Raw genomic sequence first — 23,989 nt, 5'->3', positions numbered from 1 at the left:
ATAAGGGGTGCCTCTGGCTAGTAAGGAACCTGATATTCTGGTTGGTATTCCCCGCCTTAGGAGTCACTCTGAAATGTCAGGTCCACAGTTCTAATGTAACTTTGTTCCTGGATGCTCTGATGGTGTTGGCTATGGCCAGAAGCGCATTTGATGATGAAGAAGAAAGTTATTTTGATATTTGTGGGTGACTACTTTTAGCATATATATTTTATTTTTGCTTTTTAAATCTCACCTTGGAAGATTCCAAACAAATGAAATGAGGTCCTTCTTCACGTAGTGCAAAGTTAAGCTATGGAACTCTCTCCCACTGGAGGCAGTAGTGGCCACCAACCCAGATGGATTTATGAGAGGAGGAGACACATGGAGGAGGAGGAGGAGGAGGAGGAGGAGGAGGAGGAGGAGGAGGAGGAGGAGGAGGAAGAAGAAGAAGAAGAAGAGGAGAGGGCTATTGCTGGCTGCTAGCCGCAATGGCTATGCTCTGCCTCTGCAGTCTGAGGCAGCAATGCTTCTGAGGACCAGCTGCTGGGATCCACAGGATGAGAGAGGGGGCTCTTGCACTTGGGCCCAACTTGGGGGTTTTTCCACAGGCATCTGTGAGAGCAGGAAGCTAGACTAGATGGGCCACTGGCCTGGTGCAGTTGGCTTATCTTCTTAAAACATCTAGACATGTCCTCCCTGAATCTGATTCTTTTCTTTCTCTCTTTATAAAGCCTATTTAAACTGGCAGACACCATCCCTACCCTGAGGCAATGAATTCCACAAGTCACTTTCATGTTGCTCCATCACCTTCTTCCTGTTCTTTTATCTTGAACCATTCATCACCCCCTGCTGGTAACAGCAGCTGGGGCTCTAGAAAGGAAAAGCAAGTTGTGAGTTGAGGACCCGCCACCCGCATACGATTATAATAAGACACAAAGACACATTATTTTTGGTTAATGGGCAAAATAAGGCCACAACTTTATTGGTTACAGCATGTGAGTACTGGTAGTATTGGCTTAGGCATTGGATAAAACATGACTCCACCCTGCTCAGCAGGGAGTCATTTCAGGTTTAAGAACCAGTGGGAGGAGCTTGTTGGTGCAAATACAACTGGAAGCTTCCCCATGATGTCACCAGGGGTCATGCCATGGCCCTAGCCACCAGCAGGGCATCAGACAGAATCCATGACCGCTGGATTACTTTAACGGAATACCCAAAAGAGGAGGGGTAGATGATGGGCATACCCAATCCTCCAACACAGTACACATATTCCAAAGCCTAACCGCCAATACCAGAAAGTTGTGACGAGTTACTACGAGATAGGCGAAAAAACCAAGAGGCTGGTGCCAATTTGCCAAATGGATAAAAAACTCCTACCAGGTCCCTTGGGCAACCAAGGCAACCAGCCAAAGTCCATAGCAAGGTCAATACGCAGAGGAAATTGACCTAAAGGGAGAGAGGGAGGGAGATCCGATGCAAGCAAGAACAGACTGGGGACAGAACACTGCCGTGGCTGCTTAAATGCAGCTAACCCCGCCCACCAGCCAGCCCTATTGGCCGGCTGAAGGGCTTGGTCGCGGCAGCGGGGCAAATCAGAAGCAGGGAGCCGAATACGCCTCCCTGCTGCTGCGGGAAACTGCTCCCACTCACAACCCCTCCCCTCCAGGAAGAGGAGAGGCCTTGCTGAATTGAGTTGCGGCATCTCACTCATGATAGAATCACCAGAGGGGGGTTGGGTGGGTTGGAGAAGGGGCTTTGTAAGATTGCCTAGTCCAACCTAGGACCAGTGAGGGTTGTGGGCAAAATAGAGAGGAGCGGAGGGCTGCATTTGGCCTTGGGGCTGGAGACTCCTGTGTGAAGAGTTATCAACCCAATGAAGTCAATACTTCCACTAGCATAACAAGAACAATTATACCCCACAATTCCATAATATTCAAAGCCAGCAAGTTATATCAATTGCTAGTCCTACACACAGAACCACAGAACCATAGAATTTTAGAGTTGGAAGGGACCCCGACAGTCGTCTAGTCCAACCCCCTGCAACGCAGGAATCACAGCTAAATAAACCCTGGCAGGCAGCCATCCAACCTCTGGTTAAAAACCTGCAATGAAGGAGAGTCCACCACCTCCTGATGGAGACTATCCAAAAAAGAAATGTGATTCATCTGACATAACTTGTTTTTGAAAAACCCATGCTGGGTCTCTTCGAAGTGCTCATAGACCAACTGCTTAATTATTTGTTCTAGGACCTTTCCTGTTATCAACATCAGGGTGAACTTGGTTTTCTTTTTTCCCCTTTCTGAAGATGGGGACATTTGCCCAGCTCTAGTCTGCTGGGATCTCATCTCCAAGAACTCTCAAAGATTATGGACAGGGGCTCCAAGATTAGATCTACCAGCTCCTTTAAAACCCTTGGGTGCAGCTCATATGGCCCTGGAGATTGGAATTCATTTAAAAGTGGGTGTTCCCTTACCACCTCTTTTCCTATCTTGGGCTTCAGTGCTTTCCTTACATCATTGTTATCACCAGGTTGGGCATTGCAAAGTAGGTGTTGAGCAATTCTGCCTTCTCTCTGTCACCCAAGAGCATTTCTCTGTCTTCTCCATGCAGAGGACCCACCACTTTCTTGTTCTTCCTCTTGCTTCGAACATAGCCAAAGAAACCTTTTTTATTCATTTTAACCTCGCTTGCAAGGCTGAACTCATTCTGAGCCTTAGCCTGCCTGACATTCGCCCTGCAACTGTTGGGTATTCGTCGTGCATACTCCTCATTTCTGATGTCCCCTTTCTTTCATTTCTTATACAGGGCGAGTCTTTTAAAAGAGGCCCTGTGGAACATGTGTACTCTGTATCCACAGGGCCTCTTTTAAAGGACTCACCCTGTACATGTCCTTCTTAAATCTCAGTTCATCTTTAAGCTCCTTATGCAGCCATACCTATTTCTTTCTTGTTGGAATTGTCTGCATTTGGGCCTTCAATTTTTCACCTTCAAGAAAGTCCCATCCATCTTGAGCTCCCTTCTCTCAAGAGTAAAGCAAGTGAACGTAATGGGCATGGCTAACATCTCCATTCATTTCAGTGGGTCTACTCTGACTAGAACTTAGCTGGACACAAACGCTTGTTTCGTTTTACACAATGATCATGATAATTGATTGTCTCCAACTAAGTCCAACTCAGAGTAGACCCACTGAATGGTACCAATCCATTTCAACAGTTCTACTCTCAGTAAGATCAACTTTGGATGCTACCCAATAATGATTATTTTATTTAACAGCATTTATATACCACTTGGCTAATCAAACTTCCAAGAGGCTTATAAAAAAAATCTAAAATATTCAAAAAAAAAGGCTGTTTGTAAACATGTATATAAAAACGTTCAAAGGATAACTAAAACTGACAACAGACTGAAAGGAAATGTGTTTTAATATCATCTTCTACACTGGGATAAGCTTGTTTAAGCAAAACTGGTGATCAAAATATGATTATGATCATCCACCTCTCCATAGGCGCCGACTCCATGGGGCCTGAGGGGGCCCGAGCCCCCTCAAAAATTCGTTTGGGGGGCTCCGCCCCCCCAATAATTTAAGAAAATTATTACCGTAAATTTCGCTCTATAACACGCAGATTTTTTCTCCTAAAAAGTAAGGGGAAATGTCTGTGCGTGTTATTGAGCGAATGTGTGGTCCCTGGAGCTGACTCGCCAGAGCGCAGGGGCAAAAATAGGCAAAAATCAGGCAAAAATCAGATCGGGCGGTCGGGCGGAGGGAAGGCGGAAGCTGCTGCTTTCCTGCATTCTGCCTCAGGGTCTTACTGCCCACCCGCTTCTGTTGCTGCGTTTGCTCAAACTCAACAAAGAGCAGGGAATCCCCTGCCCTCCTGGCAAGCAGAGGGTTAAGGAAAGGATCGAGTCCTTCCTTCTAATTCTTTCCTAGTCACACTGCGTGCAGGCTCCAGCCCACCACCTCCTCCTCTCCGTGCTCTAGGGACTCGCAGGCAGCTGAAAAACATGCAGGTGATAGAGAGAGGGCTGGCTTGGGGGGGGTGACTTTTGCCTTCCTTTCCTCCCCCCCACCCCGTTAAACTCCTCCCCTGCATTCTTAGCCAGCTGCTTCTCCGCACACCCCTCTTGTGCTTCTTGTCCCTTCTGTGTTTTTCCTTCCCTCCCCATTTAAAACGTGGTGACAAAGCACGGATCCACATGGATCCTCAGGATTTTTGCATTGGGTCACCCCAAATTCACCATCAGATCACATAGCATGTTCATGGCTACATCTTGCACCAAAAAAATCACACACCCACTGTTGCCTAGGGTCACAGTGGTGCAAAAACGTGGTTACAAAGCACGGATCCACATGGATCCTCAGGATTTTTGCATTGGGCTACTCCAAACTCACTGTCAGATATTAAAAATCTTTATAAAATAGAGAATTAAATACATACAGAATGTTAAATTTTCAGTTTTGAAATATTAGTACTAGTTTAGTACTGTATTTCTATATTACTATAGTACTGTATTAGTTATTTTCAAATACTTAAATATTTTTAGGGTGTAAGACCCAATTAAAGCCCGTTATTTACATACAGTATTACAGTATTTACATACAGTATTAGGCATACTGTATTAACTTTATTAACTGTATTAAAGCATTAACTTTGAGATATTATTTTTATTAAATGAACCCTCAGCCTTATTCAAAGTAAGCTTAAATTAGCTATTTCACTTATTAATCAAAGTGCTATTACTGTGTGACAGCAATATTTTATGTTTTATTCTTTTAATGATAGTTTAGGATTTATTTAAATATCATTTCAGTCTTTTCAGAGCTATATATTCACTGCTCTGTAATAGTCTATAAGCATAATTGTTACTGTAAATTAAATTAGCTTTTTACGAAAATACCGTGCGTGTTTATGTTTTGTTTCTTTTTTCAAAGCCAAAAAGTGTTTCAGGCTTGTCGAGTTTCCCGGAGTGTGGAGTTATAGAGAGTCGAGTTTTCGGGGTTCTAATGTTGATCATATGACTCTAAAATACTTTTTAAAAACTTTAAAACTCACTAATTTTCATCTAAAATTTAGAAAACTTATTAACTGATGCGAAAAAAAGAGGGGGCTTTGCCCTGCCAGACCTAAAGCTGTATTATGAAGCCGCAGCTTTCTGTTGGCTAAAAGACTGGCTACTCCTTGAAGACACTGATGTATTGGACCTGGAAGGTTTTAACAATGCTTTTGGTTGGCATGCATACTTATGGTATGACAAGGTTAAGATCAATAAGGCCTTTAAGAACCATATTGTCAGGAAAGCAGTGTTTAATGTCTGGACAAAATACAAAGACTTATTGGAAAACAAAACTCCAAGGTGGCTTTCACCTCTGGAAGCTAAGGCCCGAAAAAGACCCAATATGGAGGCCAAATGGCCAAAATATTGGGAAATACTAGAAAAAGATGGAGACAATTGGAAATTGTAGAGTTTGGAGAAAATGAAGGATAAAGTGCGAGACTGGCTACAATATGCTCAGATTAAAGAAGTCTTTAAAAACGACAAAAAGCTAGGGTTCCAGGTGGAGAAATCGAAGTTCGAAACAGAATTGTTAGAACCAAAGACTAAGGTACTTTCAAGAATGTATAACTTGCTGTTAAAATGGAACACACAAGATGAAATGGTTAAATCAGCTATGATAAAGTGGGCACAGGACATTGGGTATAATATCATGTTTGAGGACTGGGAAAGGTTGTGGACCACTGGGTTGAACTTCACTGCATGTAATGCTTTGAAGGAAAATGTAATGAAAAGGATATATAGATGGTACATGACCCCAGTTAAACTCGCTAAGATATACCATTTGTCTGATAATAAATGTTGGAAATGTAAAGAAAATGAAGGAACATTCTTTCACCTCTGGTGGACCTGCCCTAGGGTGAAGGCCTTCTGGGAAATGATATATAATGAGCTGAAAAAGGTATTTAAGTATACCTTCACCAAGAAACCAAAGGCCTTCCTTTTGGGCATTGTCGGCCAGAAGGTGTTAAAGAAGGACCGAACATTCTTTATGTATGCAACAACGGCAGCAAGGATACTCATCGCTAAGAACTGGAAAACTCAAGATCTACCCACACTGGAAGAGTGGCAGATGCAACTGATGGACTATATGGAACTAGATGACTGGCAGAATCCGAGACCTGGGAAATTAGCTTTTTACGAAAATACCGTGCGTGTTTATGTTTTGTTTCTTTTTTCAAAGCCAAAAAGTGTTTCAGGCTTGTCGAGTTTCCCGGAGTGTGGAGTTATAGAGAGTCGAGTTTTCGGGGTTCTAATGTTGATCATATGACTCTAAAATACTTTTTAAAAACTTTAAAACTCACTAATTTTCATCTAAAATTTAGAAAACTTCCCGGGGCAGGACCCCGGTATGGGCCCCCGCAATATTTTTTATAAGTCGGCGCCCCTGCACCTCTCCATTCACAGATCCTGCAAACCCAGGTCCAGCTCAAAGAGGGTCAAGATCTCTTGGTTCTGCCTCAAGAATATCACCTCATTTTATTGTCCAGTGTGTCAGGCACATACACACACACACACACACACACACACACACACAGCAACTTTATACTTCCTGTTGTGCATTTTGGCCAGGGATGACAATTCAGATCCCAGCAAAATGTTCACAAGGGGACCAAGAGAGAAAGTCATTGTCTGCAGTGAGCAAAAGTATGCACCAGTCTACCATCCCAGAGTAACTCTCACTCAGCAAAGCACCTTGAACAGTTTTTGCTGATTTGCTTTTCATTATTATTACTGTATTATTAAGAAGATGGCTTCCTTTAAAAGAAATAAAACATACACACAAAAACAGCTTTCTGATTTTATTTAAAATAAGAAGTAAGTTTCTAGACCCTAAGAATATGAAGAGGGGCAGCGCTTGCTGCAACATCGGATGGGTAACATTGCCCAGACCCTTTCAGGTTCATCTTTGCAATAATCATAAGGGCCAGAATTTCTCTTTCTCTCTTAGCAGGAGGCTTCCACACCTGCTCATTCTGCTCACTAACCTTGCCTACCCCTTCCCCACACCTGACCAACTACCCCCTCCCTTTACACCTCCACCCACCTGCCTATTACCCCAAGCCCGGCCCTCTTTTAAAGGAGTGGGGAGGCACTCCACCAGCAGCTTGCTTCACAGCACCTCCCCTCTCTCCATTAAACCACTCATCTGGGCCGGCCTGCCGTTTGCCAGGCTGCAGTTCACACGTCTGCCTATAGGTGGTCATGTAAACTACAGCGTGTAAAAACACCTTTCGTTTCTATGTATATCTCTATATCACAAACTCCCTGCACAATGCCAAGATTCTGCACTGATGAGAAATTGCAGGATTCGGAAAATCTGCACTCTTATTTTTGTTTGCAGAGGATGGAAATTTAAACAAAACCTCTAGAACAATTTAAGAATGGCTAGCTCAGGGAGCAAACTGGTTTCCCAAGTCAATTGTAGTAAGCAGAGGGGAAAGGATAATGAACAGACGGGTGCCTTGCGGACTAGCAATTAAGCTAAGAGATCCAAGAATCCATGAACCAGAGAGATGATGAAGCGGACGGTGCCAGCCATAAGGCTTTGCTAATTACTGTAGTCTAACATCCTCTCTTTCTCCCAACCTAACACTCCTCATAATCTTACTGATTATAGCTTCGCTTAACATAGTCACAATAAAAATTTCATCCACTATTTAATTTCTATATTTCCAGAATGTTTAGCCCACTCATCATTAAAATGACCCTAAGACAGGGTGCACTATTTAAAAAATAGATGAATACAACACAACCAATGTAGAATTATATAGTAACAAAAGAAGCAGCCTTATACTGAGTCAGACTCAATCGTCCTTCAATCTCAATAATGCCTATACAAGCCTTTCTCAACCTTGGGTCTCCAAATGTTGGACTACAACTCCCACCATCCTTGACCACTGGTCTTGCTAGCTAGGGATGATGGGAGTTGTAGTCCAACAACATATGGGGGACCAAAGGTTGAGAAAGGGTGGTCTACGCTGACGGGCAACAGCTCTGAGATGCCATTAGGGACTGAATGTGGGATCGTCCACATGCAAAGCAGTTACCCTACCCCTGAGCTATTGCCCTCTCTTTAAAAATAAAGTAAGATTCTAGTGCTCATGGTTGTGAATAAAGGACTAAAATTGGAACAAAGGAAGGAGTCTTGCACTTTGTCAGATTCTAGTCCTTTTGGTTCTGAATTAAATAGGCAGTAGGTGACTGTCTTATAGTGCAGCAGTCTCATACTGAATCAGACCACCAGTAATTCTAGCTCAGTATTGTCTACACTGACTGGTAGTGGATCTCCAGAGATTCAGGCAGGGAGTCTCTCCCAGCCCAACCCGGAGATGCAGCCAGGAGCTGAATACAGGACTTTCTGCAAGCAAGGCAGATGCTTTACTACTGAGCTATGGTCCTTCCTCTACAAATTCTAATTCTCATAATTCAGAATTGAATATAAATTATGAGGCTCTTTAGTACCAGGCTAGACCATTGCTTCATCCAGCTCAGTACTGTTTACATGAACCGGTATTGTTGCGGGGGGGGGGGTGCTCTCCCAGGCACTATCTGTAAATGCTGGAGATTGAACCTCTGCCCAACATTCTTCACATCTCTAAAAACATAGCTTTGTTTAACTGTTCAGAATAACACTTTCAAGCCCTGTAAGACTACCAGGGACAGATTTCAGCAATCATTTTTTTCCTAAATTCACAGAATGCTTAGCCTGTTCCAAACAGGAGTGAAAAACGTGAATGGCACTTGACTTATGGAGCTTCCATTCACAGCTTTCCATGACTTGCAAGCTTATCTGCTTGAAGATATTTTGAAGTGGTCGGTTCTTCCAGAATTGTGGGGGACACACCCACACACCTAAACCCTGTGCAAAAATGAAGAACTGTCAGCTTCAGAGATTGCTCACTTTCACAAATCAAAGCTGAGAGCCTTGGCCTAATTCAGTACCCCTGTACATGCATCCTGGGTATACTTCCATGTTTCTGTGGCCTGATGCGTCTGTGTTCCCCCCCCCCTCTCTCTCTCCCCCCCCCTCTCTCTCTCTCTCTCTCTCTCACACACACACACACTGGTTTGTCTCTGCAGTTCATTAAGATAAGGAAGTTTCTGTAATAGGTGGCAAATTTGGGCTCCTACTGTCACTAAAAGATCATGGGTTTGAGGAAGTGATGGAGAACTTCATACCGCTATGAACGCCCATACTATTTGGCCTGCCAGAACTCCCCATTTTGCAAGCCCGTTTTCCAAATATGTTAGGATGCAGCCTTATGCTAATTCAGGCCATTTGGTCCATGTAGCTTGATACATGGTAGTGGTTCTCAACCAAGTTTCAGGTAGGAGAAATTTCGCATCCCTGCCAGGAGATGTCAGGGATTGAACCTGGGATGTTCTGCATGCAAAGTAGATGATCTACCCACTGAGCTAATGGTCACATGACATCAGAGGAAGGACAGGAAAAGCCATTGCTTCAAACCCTCCCGAATTCAAGGCACAGCTGCAAAGCAGCGTCCTTTGAATTCAGTGCTGCTTGAGTTTGGCAGCTCACCGTTGTGCTGCTTTCAGTAGGAATCAGATGCACATCGGCGCTCCCAACCGCTCCAGCATACATCAGGCCATTTCCAAAATCAGCCCAGGAGGGAAAGGTGCATAATTCAAGATGAAGAAAACAGGAGGGCACTAAGGATGCTTTCAGTTCTTCATCTGGCCTGGTAAGTTCCAGATTGGGTTACTGCAATATGGGACTGCCCTTGAAGACAATTCAGAAACTTCAGTTGGTCCAAACTGCAGCAGTCAGGTTATTGGCTGGGTTTCCATTTAGATCTCATATAACCCCTGTTTTAAAACAGCTGCACTAGTTGTCAGTTTGTTTCTAGGCCTAGTGCTCACACTGGTGTTTAAAATCTTAAATGACTCTGGCTCCAAACATCTTCTCAGGTGCTGAGATCAGCTCAGGTGCTGAGATCAGCAGAGGGGCCCACTTCATTATTCCTCTGCCCTTGGAGGCTTGTGGGGTGGCCCAGGAGAGGGTCTTTTCTGTGGTGGCTTCTAAGCAGTGGAATTCCCTCCCCACATATTGTGCCTGGCACCTTCATTGCACAGTTTCCAGTTAATGCTGAAGATGCAACTCATTATTCTGGACTTCTAATACATGAGGTGTATGTTTCTAGGACCTATCTTATTTTTTATGATTTTAAGCTGTTTAAAACTGTTTTTAATAACGTGGAGCTTGAACCCCCAACCTTGTGATTAACGGTGGAGATTTCAGCAAAGAGCGCAATGCCATTTCTCAACTGAAAGCTCCTGTCAATCAACGGCAGCAAAAGAAGGGGGGGTTCAAAATTACACTCGGGGAAACTGTTGGGGTTTTTCAGACGTGCTCAACAATGCTACTAGCTTTGCTATTTGCCTATCGGCGGGGAGCGATTTAAGTTTCCCAACAGAATCGGCTTCAACAAGGCAACACAAATCTGCCCGTGCGGTAATTAACGCCACAATCTGTTTATGACCTTTTGAATAAGCAATTCTTTTTGACAGCCAAAGCTGCTAAACGCATTAGCAAATATAATTTAAAAGTGGAGGGGGAGGGAGGGATGGGGAGGGCAGAAGAGAAGCTGGGATTAACTCTCTCATTGTTAAAAATTATTCAGGCAAGGAAGAATACATATCAAAAGGATTAAGGGGTGGGGCAGTGGAATAGCTGTGTTTGCTCACATTAATGGGAGGGGGTCGTTCTTTCACCTGCAGATTCATGCTGGACCACAGTTCAGTGGTAAGAGAGCATTGCTTGGCATGCAGAAGGTCCCAGGTCCAAATCACTGGGATCTCCAGGTAGGGCTGGGAAAGACTCTTTGCCTGAAACACTGGAGAGCCCCTGCCAGTCAGTGTAAAAGTAAAGGTAAAGGGGCCCCTGACCATTAGGTTGAGTCACGGACAACTCTGGTGTTGCAGCACTCATCTCGCTTTATTGGCCAAGGGAGCCGGCATACAGCTTCCGGGTCATGTGGCCAGCATGACTAAGCTGGCGAACCAGAGCAGCACACGGAAATGCCGTTTACCTTCCTGCCAGAGTGGTACCTATTTATCTACTTGCACTTTGATGTGCTTTCGAACTGTTAGGTTGGCAGGAGCAGGGACCGAGCAATGGGAGCTCACCCCATCACAGGGATTCGAACAGCCGACCTTCCGATTGGCAAGTCCTAGGCTCTGTGGTTTAACCCACAGTGCCACCCGCGTCCCGCCAGTCAATGTAGAGAGTTACAATTGCACTTGGGTCCTGCTTATGGGCCTCCCATAATGGGCACCTGGTTTGCCACTGTGAGAACAGGATGCTGGACTTGATGGGCCACGGCCCTGCTACAGTAGGGTCCTCTTATGAATCAAATAAATAAATAACTGGCAATCGGGGGGAGAAGTGAGCCTTGGGCCAGGCTGTTTGATAAGGCTGTTTCTCCTCACTCTTCAAGCATTTATAGCGCAAAGTTGGGGTGCGGTGCTGAATTCTAGGCAGCCCCTCCTTCTCCGTAAGTGGGAGGCTGAGAGCATTGTTGCTTAGCTAATAAATCTCAGCTGTTTAGGCTGCTTGTCTTGGGAAACTTTTACAGCAGGGCTTAATTTTTATTGCTGGTGTTGCAAGTGGAACAGCTCCCAGGATCGCAAAAATCAAACAAAAAACCACCTAACTCTCCCTTCCTTCCAGTGGACCTTTTCCCTGCATCAGCAACAAACCTAATCAAAGGCATGCTGAAGACAGATCGTCACTTTTCCAGAGAGAGAGAGAGAGAGAGAGAGAGAGAGAGAGAGAGTGTCAAAGAAGGTTTAGATGAAAGGCTGATGCCCATAGTGCCTGCGCTCATTCTCTTTGGACAAGGTAGGCAGAGTTTGAATGAGCACCACACCAGAGCTTCTCATCATATTTCTCAAAAGTTTGCATCTGCTGCAAACGAGACATCTGTTTTACTGCTTCATTCTTGAGGTACTCTTTGAATTTATGGGCCTTGCAGTTTATCTTGTCAATGAACTACCTTCAGTGTCAGAGGAGATATACCTCTGAATAGAAGTTGCTGGGAATCACAGAGCTGTAGAGTTGGAAGGGTCCTGGGGTCATCTAGTCCAACCCCCAATGCAAGGAAGAAGTGGGGAGGGTTATTGCAAAACTTAGAGTGCTGGGTAAGAAGGGCCACTCCTGTAACCCAGCTAGGTTCTTTTGATGCTCTCATATTATATTTTGCAATAGACCCTTCCCCCAATTGTCCTGAATCATTCAACCACAGACTTGGCTCTTTTAAGAGCGGAAGCTGTCAGCCTTTCCAAAACACTGCTGCTGATTTGCATGAAATCAGGCCTGTGGTTTCCCACTCAGCCTTGGCTTCTCCATCTGTAAAATGAATCTAATAGGTGGTGCTGATTTAGTCTCAGCCATAGGGTCACATAAAAACATCAGAAGAGCCCCACTGGATCATGTCATTGGCCCATCTAGTCCAGCATCCTATTCCCACAGTGGACAACCAGATGCCCCAATGGGAAGCATCCACAAGCAAGACTTGAGCACAACAGCAACACTCCACTTCAGTTCTCCACTGCCAGGTATTGAGTAGTTGATTGCCCCTGGACATAAAGGCTCTGCTATCACAGTGAACCTCCATATGACCCATCTAGCCCAGCCTCCTGTTCTCACAGTGGCCAACCAGATACTCATTATGGCAGCCTTTCTCAACCTGTAGGTCCCTGGATGTTGTTGAACTACAACTCCCATCACCCCTAGCTAGCAAGGCCAGAACTCAGGGGTGATGGGAGTTGTACTCCAACAACATCTGGGGACCCACAGGTTGAGAACAGCTGTGTTATGGGAAGCCTGCAAGCAGTAAGTGCATAAACAACTATACCCCTCCTGCAGTTTTCAGCAACTGCCAGAAGGCAATTAGAACTGGAAGAGGCCCAGCAAGGTGCAAAAAGGAGTAGGATCAGTGGGGCAAGGGGTGCAAATCCCATACAGAATACATGAAGCAGGATTAGATCTGAAACAGGAGGAGAAGGGAGAAAAATGGAAGGCAAGAAGCTGAACCAAGTCAGGGCAGGTTGGGCTTTCAAGCCCTTCAATGGATTCTATACTGAACCAGCGGCTAAGATGAAGCAGGAAATGACCTTCCTTTTAGCAGCCAACTTTGGGACTTCAAAGCACAGCCAAACTGAGCAGGTTCCGTTTTGTGCATGAAAGAGAATTCCTGGCAGAAAAATAGCCTTGTGGGCCAAATGGGGGAAAGCCTGGCAGGCCAGGTTTGACCTGCAGACCAGAGGGCCCCCACAGGAGATCCCTCGGGTCTACACAGGAACAAGCAATTATTCAACCCAAATGTGCAGAGATCAGGGGGTGCAGCTGGTGGCCAGTGGGAGTTGTCATCCAATGGCATCTGGGCAGGTCAAGTCTGGGGACAGCCAATATAGATGACTGAACAGGTAATAAATACAATTTTCTCCCTGAAAATGTTGTGCAGTAATCCTAAAGAGCAAACTGACCCTTTGATTCTCTGCATGTGTATATTTTTAAAAAACAGCAGCAAGAGAGAGAGCCATCTGTTATGGGGAAGAGACACAGAGAGGGAGGGACCCACACTTCTGGTTAAATAAAATTTAAACAAGATGGAGGGATAATGTGTGTCTACTGCTAACATGCCATTATTTGCCAATTCCCATAAACACCCGCACACATAAAAAATGGAACGCATGTACACACACACCAATTTCCCCAGCTCTGGAAGTTCAAAAACAAGCCACCCACCCTGAAACACAGATAGTAAGCTCCATGGAGCACATACCTGGGTCTTGCACTTACTTTACTCTGGGAAAGCATTGTGGAGAGTGGAAGTGAAGTAGTAATAATGAAGAAGACTGACCTTGATGTGCTGGTGTGGGCTAAACAGGCTTGGAAAGGATGTGCCTACTAATGCTTCCAGGCGTGTGTGTGTGTGTGTGTGTGTGTGTGTGTGTGGATCCTTGTAAAGAACAGAGCAGTCATACCATGGACCGTCACCAGAAATGACCACAAGAAGTCCTAAGGAGAGACATCTTTCATTGGAATGAAATATATGCACTCTGCAACAGAATCGGAAGACCTAACAAGAGCTGGAAGCTCTATCAGAGTCCTACATCCTCTTCTTACAGTGGCCAACCAGATGCCCCAATGAGAAACCCACAAGCAAGACCTGAGAAGAACAGCAGCAACTCTCCCCATTTGTTATTCCCGGCGTTCAGAGTCATTGACTGCCTCTCACAGTGGAAGGAGAACATAACAGCCCTGCTGCTGGATCAGGCCAAAGGGGACCCATCTGGTCCAGCATCCTATGACCAACAAGGCATCCCAGTAGGAAATCCACAAGCAGGACCCCAAAACAACCACTCTCTCCCTTTCTCCCATTACCAACATGCAGTATTCAGAAGCATTGAGTACCTTCAGTTGTGGACACTGAGCATAGCCATCGTGGCTAGTGGCCATCGTGGCTAGTAGCCATTGACAGGCATATTCTATTCATTTATTCATTCTTTCATTCATCCCCTACCTTTTTTCCTGCTGGGACTCACGGCTGCATGCATATAAAAATGAGAACTACTAAAGACATAGGAATATATATAAATTAAATGTTGTGAAAAGTAAAACTATACACACATATTACAGTAAAAACAGCACAGCAACAGCCCTTTCATTAAAAGCAGTCAGTTCCCAAAAGCCTGTTGGCACAAAGAGGTCTTCCCTGCCAGCCCTCTCCTCCTCCTTGACTTTGTCCAATCCTCTTTTAAAGCCATCCAAAGTTGGTGGTCATCACTGCCTCCTGAGTTCCATAGTTTTGAAGTGCTTTCCTTTATCTATTCTGAATCTTCCAGCATTCAGCTCCATATCTTCCAGGGCTGAGCACAATTTTAGACCATGAGTAGGCAAACTAAGGCCCGGGGACCAGATCCGGCCCAATCGCCTTCTAAATCCGGCCCGCGGACGGTCCGGGAATCAGCGTGTTTTTACATGAGTAGAATGTGTGCTTTTATTTAAAACGCATCTCTGGGTTATTTGTGGGGCACAGGAATTCGTTCATTATTTCCCCCAAAAAAATATAGTCCGGCCCCCACAAGGTCTGAGGGACAGTGGACCGGCCCCCTGCTGAAAAAGTTTGCTGACCCCTGATTTAGACCCCAGAGACAGAAAAACATGGAACTGAATAGTTGGAAGGGACCCAAGGGGGTCCAGTCCAACCCTAGCAGTGCAGGAATCATGGCTAAAGAATCCCTCACAGATGATTCTCTGACAGAAGGTGCAATCCTTGCAATGCACAAGAGAGGAAGCAGCCAGCCACCTTTTTAAAAATAAATAAATAAACTGCTCTCCCCACTTCTGCCTCTGGTCCTGCCCATCACTGGCAAGCAGCCCCTGAAATGTTGTCCATGAGGGAAATGAGGACCTTGGCTCAAAAAAGCTCCCACCCCCTGCTTCAATTAATTTTAAGTTTGCAGCACCAATCAGGAGGACAGAAGAGCTTCCCTCCAGCTGAGCAAAGGTCCAGTGTTTATTTGCTTAAGGGATTTTATCCAACGCAGTGCCCCGTTTTGTAAACTATCATAGATTGAATCATAGAACTGTGGAGTTGGAAGGGTCCCAAAGGGTCATCTAGTCCAGCCCCCTGCAATGCAGGAATCACAGCTAAATAATCTAAACAGCTAAACAATGACGGCTGCAGTCCACTTCCTGGTTCTTTGATTCGCTAGGAACTGGTACTCAGGGGAAGGCTCTAGGCTGCTTTCGAAGCTGGAGATAAAAGTAACAATAAAAGGAAGTAACACAGTTCTCTTCGGCCACTTTGCAATACAGTGGTACCTCAGGTTAAGTACTTAATTCGTTCTGGAGGTCCGTTCTTAACCTGAAACTGTTCTTAACCTGAGACACCACTTTAGCTAATGGGGCCTCTCGCTGCCACCGTGCTGCTGCCGCTCTACTTCTGTTCTCATCCTGAAGCAAAGTTCTTAATCCGAGGTACTGTTTCTGGGTTAGCGGAGTCTGTAACCTGAAACGTATGTAAGCTGAAGCATATGTAACCCGAGGTACCACTGTAGATCCTTTGCCTAATCACCTGTGGGCTCCAACTCACCAGAGTTGACTGGCTTAATTGCAAGAATGCAAGGAGATTCTGAAAGCATGCCAAGCATCTGAAACAAACAAAGAAGCTAATCATAAACCCCGTTCTGTGGATTTTAAGTCATGGATGCAACCTTCTGCAGTGGTTTGGGGCTGCAAGGAGGGAAGAGGGTGAACGCAACGGGCAGCTGTGCTTTGGAGCTCTGCAGCTCGAATTCTTCAGTGGGAATTTGTCTGCGCACAAAGCAGTATCCAGGCAACGCGGAGTCCCAACCCCTCCAGGAAAAAAAATACAAGATCAGCATCCCAAAAGAGACAAGACACTTTCTGTTAGTGGCAGAGACGTGAATGCAATGAGATAATGCTGTCCTAGTTTTAATATATTTCTTAAAAACAGGAGGGTCTGTTTGCACACACAAAAATGCCTCAACGGTGTCAAGAAAACTCCTTCCAACTCAGCTGTTAATTTTTGGATCGTAAATTTCTAGTTGGGTCAATTTCAGTTTCCTACCTTTCTAGTCCTACGTCTGGTTCCTCCTCACAAAAATCCATCAGGAACTCTAGATTTTCCCATTTAAAGCTCCTCAAAGCACTCTATTGCCCTATTAGGGAACCTATGGCTTTCCAGCCTAACCTACCTCACTGGGTTGTTGTGGGGATTAAATGAGCCATGTACACTACCTTGCATTGCTTGGAGAAAAAGGTGGGATAGAAATGCAATTAATAATAAGAATGCTTAGAATAAGTTGGAGGGGCCCAAAATGTGCCAAGACACTTTGTTCTCTGACTGTATGTCTTTTGCATCTGCCTGTGGTTAGAAGATCTTGAGGTTGTAGTACTAAGTTTGATAACTGCCCCCTCCTGATCTAGCACAGCATGTCAGAAACTGAGCTGGGAAACATGATGCTCTGGGTTCAAATCTCGCAAGCTCCACAGACTCATCTCTCAAACACCACTCTCAGTCTTATCTCTTAACACCCCCACCCCCCATAAAAAAATCTGCAAATTATACTAGTTATGCTACAGATCTTATGGTAAGGGCAAGTAAAAGAGTGCTGATTTCCATAGAAATTCTATTATCAGTGTGTTAATCAAGCTTGTAAATATTTTTATCTGGAAATAAACTGTAGGTTAGCGCGCAGATCAGTACAACCAGCACCAGGTTGTTTTTAAGTTTTTTTAAAAAACACAGAGCATCCAAGCTAAATAAAAGATCTGTCCCATGTACATAGGCCAGTCACTGGACTGAACAACTCTTACTAAACAGAATTTCATAGTTTTGTAGGGGTTCTTGTAAGGGCATCCAGTCCAGCCTTGTGCTTGAGACAGGTATGGCATCCCCAACAGATGCTTTCTGGCTTGTGCCTGAAGACTTAAAAAAGGTAAAGGACTCCTGACAGTTAAATCCAGTTGCGAACGACTCTGGGGTTGCAGTGCTCATCTCGCTTTACTGGCCGAAGGAGCCATTTGTCCGCAGACTTATGGTAAGGCAAAATGAGACCCTCCATCAAAATTCTCTCATCATTCAGAAGCCAGTCCCAATGACCAACCAAAATCTGCCCTCCTGTAACTTAAGTCCCATGGCACCTTGGGGCAGCAGAGAGCAAGCACTTTCCCCTGCTCTATGGAGCAGCCTTTCAGTTATTGCAGGAGAGCAATAGTCAAGTAACAGATTGATTAGACTGGTGAAAGTTTGCATGCATATATATGCAGAAAAGAGTATAGGCTGATTCTAGATAAATGCTGCACACTTTCCCTTTTGTCGTGTGTGTGTGTGTGTGTGTGTGTGAGAGAGAGAGAGAGAGAGAGAGAGAGCCCTTGTATCTTTAATACAAGTGCTTAAAAATAATAGTTGTTTTCAAACAAAACGGCTGCCCAATTAATTGAACTCACTTGAGTCGGCCATCAGATTTACTTAACTTTGCGTTTCCATTCACAAAGTTTCGTATAACTTTGGGGTTCCTTGCCCCCCGTTTCATAGTTCCCTTGTTTATTGCTTTCTTACTCCAAGAACATAAGACATTTTAAAGAGGGTGTTTACACCAAAGACTCCTCAGACATCAGGAGGCTGCACCCCACTTCATTCACCCATGGCTTCCTTCCCACTCCCACACAACTGTCTGTCCTTGGGGAGGTAATGTCCACAGTGTAGCATTGGCTGAGTCAAACAGCACTCCTGCCTCACTCCCCCCGCCCCCCAGCTCTCCTCTATACCTTCTGGGGCTTTAACCAGGGGACATTTCAAAAACAAGTCATTTCAAAAAGAAGTGTCCCCAAGGGTGGGAACTAAGGCTGGTAGCAGTCAAGACACATAAATAGGATGAGCCCATAAAAAGGGTGTGTGTGTGTCAGCATTTGGGTTGCCTTCAATTAATTCCCTCTCAGAGCAAACCCCTTGGCATCAATGGACACAAGTTAGTCATGTTCATTCATTGCAAGGGATCTTCTACGAGCTATAACTGAGACGCACAACCTTTTATTCCTAGCTACGAGACAGCCCGAGGTATGATTGCCACACCACACGAGTCCCCGGACAACTGCCCTCCACGTTGGGGATCTCCCACCTTTCTTCTCCCCACCCGTCGAGGGTCGAACCCTCCCGGCTCCCCAATCCCGAGGGGGTTTCGTCTGTCGCTCACCTGGGACATCTGGGGCCGGAAATTGATGTCTTTGAGGTCGATAGACCCGGGCGAGAGGTTGTGGAGCAGCTGGCAGAGGAGGACGCCGTCGCGGAGAGCTTGGGCCAGCTCAAAGACCACGGCCGAGGGCCAAACCACGCGGTGGTTGGCCGGCAGGACCTTGCAGTCGATCAGCCAGCGCCCGCACTGCCGCCACTCCTCCATGGCGCCGGGCAGAGAGAGCGCAAAAAAGAACCGCAGCGGCAGGCCTGCGAAAGGAGAAGACGGGACAGGCGCTTCGTCTCCGCTACTCCCAGCGCCTTGGCCGGGACGCCGCCTTGGCCATGGGGCAGCGCTGCTCCAGGGAGCCGCCCCGGAGGGGCTTCAGAGCCGGGAGCCGGCCAGGGTGCGCCTCCCGTGGCTCGCACGCTCCGCTCCGGCGCCTTGGGAATAAGGGCCGAGCCCTCGCGGCTCTCCGAGATGGCTGGCTGCCTCCTCCTCTGGGGCAGGAAGCTGATCCGGCCGCCTTCCAAGCCTGGAACCGGGCAGCGTGTCCTTCTCCGGAATGGGGAGCTCCAGGCTCCTCCGCTTCGCTTCCTTCCTTCGCCGTCCAGGGAACAAAGAGTGCTTCGCGGAGCGCACCTCTTGCACTCGCCTCGCCTGCCTCTTTTGTGGAGAGGCGCTGCCCGGCTCTCGGCTCGCTTCGGCCACGGCTCCTCCTACTCCTGCCGCCAGGGGAGGGCGCAGCGGAGACGGCGGGGCCAAGCGCGACTCCTCCTTCCTGCCTGCCTTCGCTGCCTCTCTCTCAGGGTTGCTTTCTCCTTCTCCTCCGCAGGCAAGAACTTTTCCCGGATGAGATAGATGGGGCGGCGTCCGGTTCTCTCTCCTGCCTGGCGGCGCGTTCCAATTTTGGCCCCGACGGCGGAGAGAGGCACCCTTTGCAGGCTCCCCCTGGGAATACAGTGGGGGAGAGGAACCCCTTTTTTGTAAACTTCCAGGAATACTTTTTCCCTTCCTGGCTAACGTGTCTCGGATCGGCTAGCGCTTTGAGGATCCGGGTTGACTGTCTAGGGACGCGCGCCTGAGCGCTTTCAGATTTTTGCTACTCTCTCCCGTTTCCAGAGCACAGCTTTCATTTCCTTCCTCTTTCTTTCAACAATTTTTTTTTTTTTTAAATGTAAGAACCATAAAAATGTAAGAATGCATGCTTTTGGATTAAATACTGAAACTGAATATGTATCGCGTTTCTTACGGTTCTCAAAACAGGTAAGTTATATCAAAATGTGGTTAGGGAAATAGCTTAACTGGACACACTGCCAAATAAACTGAGAATGAAGCGTAGGCAGAGCAAAAAGGACAACTGTATTCCTGTGTGGGTTGACTTTGTAGTGTAGGAGCTTTTCGGAAAACGAACAGTCTCCACCAGCGAAATACAGTACAGTACGATCTGGCAGGTATGGCTATGACGCCTTCATGCGCACCTCATGCCGTACCAATAAAAGAAAGGAAGAGAAAGATATAACAACATTTTTATTTATTTCTTAAATACTCGCTCATTTTCTTCCAGGGTATAAACACGGCGGTAAGTGCCCAACCTGGCTCCAGCCCCATGGGAATCCACTTGCACGCTCGTGCTTGTTTCTCCCCCAACACAGAGGGAGGAGGAACTGCATCCTGATCGCTCCTCCTTTCCAGCTGCATCCTCCCTGCTTGTGATTCCCGGAAATGATATTCAGAGGCATACTGCCTCCAACTGTGAAAGCAAAACAAAGCCATCGTGGCTAGTGGCCACTGGCAGCCTTACCCTCCACAAATTCATCTAAGCCCCTTTTAAAGTCATCCGGATTGGTGACCATCACTACAACTTAAACTTCACCTCCATCTCTCCCTCCACACACCATCACCTGACAAGGAGTTGCAGAGGTTATCACAAATACTCAAAGAGCATCCTACTGGTGTGCTCAGACCTGAATATTGTTTCTCCAGTGGCATAAGTTCCCCATTAAATGCTCCTGGGTGCTGTGAGGCTGCTTGCCACTCCTCTCACTTTGCCTCCTTCTAGTCAGGTCACTCCACTACACCTGTGCATTGTGTGCATCTGCCTGGTTCACTCAGTCCCCTTCCAGAGGTGTAGAATTATGCACCTGCAGAAGACACTTCCCATTGAGTCTCTTCATGAGTGTCTGCTCTTCTAGGCAACTTTCTTCCAGTCATGAGGCACCCCTAGATCAGCAATCCTGATTGTGTGTGAACTGCAATTCTTACTTGGCATGCTCTGACAGTATGTCTCCAGTTTTAATTCACGAAAGGATATTGCTTTAGCTCTCTTTGTAACTAAGAATGTTTCCAGCCCTTTACCCTCCCAGTCAGTTTTCCCTTTTGTGTCCCATCTCTATAGATTGTGACTATGTTTTATCACCTATAGCTCTAATCTGTGCCAGGACCCCTTTGGAGCCGAAAAGCAACAGATTATTGTTGTTATTAAAAGTCTGTGCATTGCTGGTCTGATACATCTAGCTACTTTAAATGAATTCAAATCTCCAGAGCCTGATGAGCTGCAACCAGGGCTACTAAAGAAGCTTGCAGATGTAATCTCAGAACCCCTGTCTATAATATTTGACAATTATTGGAGAACAGGTGGGATCCCTGCAGACTGGAGGTGGGCAGATGTTGCCCTCATCTTCAAAAAGGAGAAAATAGAAGTCCCAGGTAACTACCAACCGGTGAGCTTGACATCATTACCAGGAAAGGTCCTAGAACAGGAAATTCAACAGTCTGTCTGGGAGTACTTAGAAAAGGATGCTGTGATTATTAAGACCCAGCATGAGTTTATCAAAAACTAGTTATGCCAGACGAATCTCATTTGGGTTTTTTTTGATAGAGTTACAAGCTTGGTGGATCAGGGGGGTGCTGTGGATGTAGCATATCTTGATATCAGTAAGGCTTTTGACAAAGTCCCCCATAATATTCTTGTGGAGAAGCTGGTAAAATGTGGGCTGGACAAGGTGGTAGTTAGGTGGATTTGTGCCACAGATTTATGTCCTGGACCCATTGTTGTTCAACATCTTTATAAATGACTTGGATGAAGGAATTGAGGGGATGTTCATCCAGTCTGCAGATGACAGCAAGCTGGGAGGGGTAACCAGTACCGCTGAAGACACAATTGGGATTGAATATGACCTTAACAGATTGGAGAACTGGGCCCAAACTAACAAAATGAATTTCTACAGTGAGAAATGTAAGGTTCTCCCATTAGGCAGGAAAAACCAGCTGCACCAATATAAGATTGGTACTTGTGAAAAGGACTTAGGGGTCTTAGTAGACCACAAGCTTAACATGAGTCATCAATGTGATGCAGCAGCAAAAAAACTCACAAATGCTATTTTAGGCTGCATCAACAAAAGTATAGTGTGCTGATCAAGGGAAGTAAAAATACCTCTCTATTCTGCTTTGGTCAGACCACACCTGGAGTACTATATCCAGTTCTGGGTGCCACGATTTAAGGAGGATATTGACAAGCTGGAACATGTGCAGAGGAGGCAACCAAAATGATGAAGGGTCTGGAAACCACGCCTTATGAGGACTGGTTGAGGGAACTGGGTATGCTTAGGCTGGTAAAGAGGAGACTGAGAGAAGATAGCTTTTTGTGATAGCTGCCTTCAAACATATAAAAGGCTGTCACATGGAAGACAGAGCAAGCTTGTTTTCTCCTGCTCTGAAGGATATGACATGAACAAATGGATTCAAGTTGGGGTTTTTTTAAGCAGAGGTTGGATGGTCACCTTTCATGGATGCTTTAGTTGAAATTCCTGCATTGCAAGGGATTGGACTAGATGACCCTTGGGGTTACCTCCAATTCTACAATTCTATTGCTACAGCTGCATTTCCCTGGTTCTGCCTTGAAAAGGGATGTTTGCAGCTTTTCAGACCCTGCCAATTGATTCGGCATATTTGTGTTCACATTCAGGTAAGGAAGCAAGCTGTGAATAACTCCCTGCTGTGCTGTAGACATAATGACTGTTTATAAAAAGCTTTCTAAGGCAACTGGATGAGACTCTGGCAAAGTCTCTCTCTCTCTCTCTCTCTCTCTCTCTCTCTCTCTCTCTCGTCCAAACTCAGGCTGCATTGGCACCAGCAGCCTCAACATATTGATTTCCTCTCAATTGTCTCAAGTCTTTCCCTGATGGATCTTCCAGCATCACATTAAAGAGAGACCAACAAGCTATTCCCATGAGTGAATTCACAAAATGCTGTGGGAATCCCTACCCCAGGTGTTCAGATTCTCAGGTTCAGGGGCCAGATGCAACCCTCCAGGCCTTGTTTTCTGGCTCTCAAGAATCTCCCCAGACCACAACTTTTACTGGCCCCATTCTTGCCTGCACCTGGAAATGTGATCCTGCCGCTTGCTTGCTTGCTTGAATGTAAGATATGAAGAAGAGTCCTGCTGAATCAAGCCAGTGGCTATCTAGTCCAGCCTCCTGTTCTCACAGTGGCCAGCCTGGTGCCCATTATGGGAAACCTGCAAGCAAGCATTATGGGAAACCTGCAAGAGCTCTTTCCTCTCCTGCGGTTACCAGCAACTGGGATTCAGGAGCTGTGGAGGCAGAGCATAATTATGATAGTTAGTAGCTGTTGATAATGGAAGCTGTGGGATGGATGGAAGACAGAGAGAAGTGGGTAGGTGTTCAGAATGTTCTGAAATTTGCGTGGTTGAAATGTAGATTCCTGTGCAAATATAAGTTGCACCTGCTTTTCCTTCTCACACCTCCCACCATTAGCAAACTCCTGAAGGTACACAACTGTGGCATTTGGATTATTATTATTACCAGGGAGTTTTTTTCAAGGGGAACTTGCCGGAACTCAGTTCCAGCACCTTTCAGGTGGGTTCCAGCACCTCTCAGGTGAGTGCCATTGTCATTCTAAAAGAAAGAGGGAGGAAAAATAGCACTGATTATTATTATATATTATTTATTAGACTTCTTAACTGCTTGTTATCCAAAGGTCTCCAAGCAATGTACAGCATGTTTAAAGCATAAATAATAATGCATTATATGGTATAAATAACTCCCATAACCTACACAAAGATTTTATACCACCAGCACTTTTTTTTCTGGCGGAAAACCTTGTTCTCGCACCTCTCAGGTACGTGCCATTGCCATTATAAGAGAATAAGAGAGGCATTCATGGTGAGTTCCATCACATATTTTTCTAGAAAAATAGCACA

At 45.7% G+C, this 23,989-nt stretch overlaps 1 protein-coding gene across 8 annotated transcripts in view; it reads right to left on the bottom strand.

Annotated features, from left to right (window-relative positions):
- Positions 1-19,554, bottom strand: part of VAV2 (vav guanine nucleotide exchange factor 2) — a 157,304-nt gene extending 137,750 nt beyond the window's left edge. For 2 of the 8 annotated variants that reach the window (XM_081846983.1, XM_081846984.1), the window contains exon 1: positions 18,787-19,550. In XM_081846983.1, the coding sequence (XP_081703109.1) occupies positions 18,787-18,990 (204 nt within the window). In that variant the 5' untranslated portion in view covers positions 18,991-19,550. Of the gene's footprint in view, positions 1-18,786 lie in introns of all 8 variants that reach the window. The other 6 variants (XM_081846987.1, XM_081846982.1, XM_081846985.1 and 3 more) reach the window with 6 other exon arrangements.
- Positions 19,555-23,989: the final 4,435 nt, after the last annotated feature.

This window comes from Podarcis erhardii (assembly GCF_964252035.2).
Source record: "Podarcis erhardii genome assembly, chromosome: Z".
Classification (NCBI taxonomy): Eukaryota; Metazoa; Chordata; class Lepidosauria; order Squamata; family Lacertidae; genus Podarcis; species Podarcis erhardii.
This window is presented reverse-complemented; position numbering and strand designations above follow the sequence as displayed.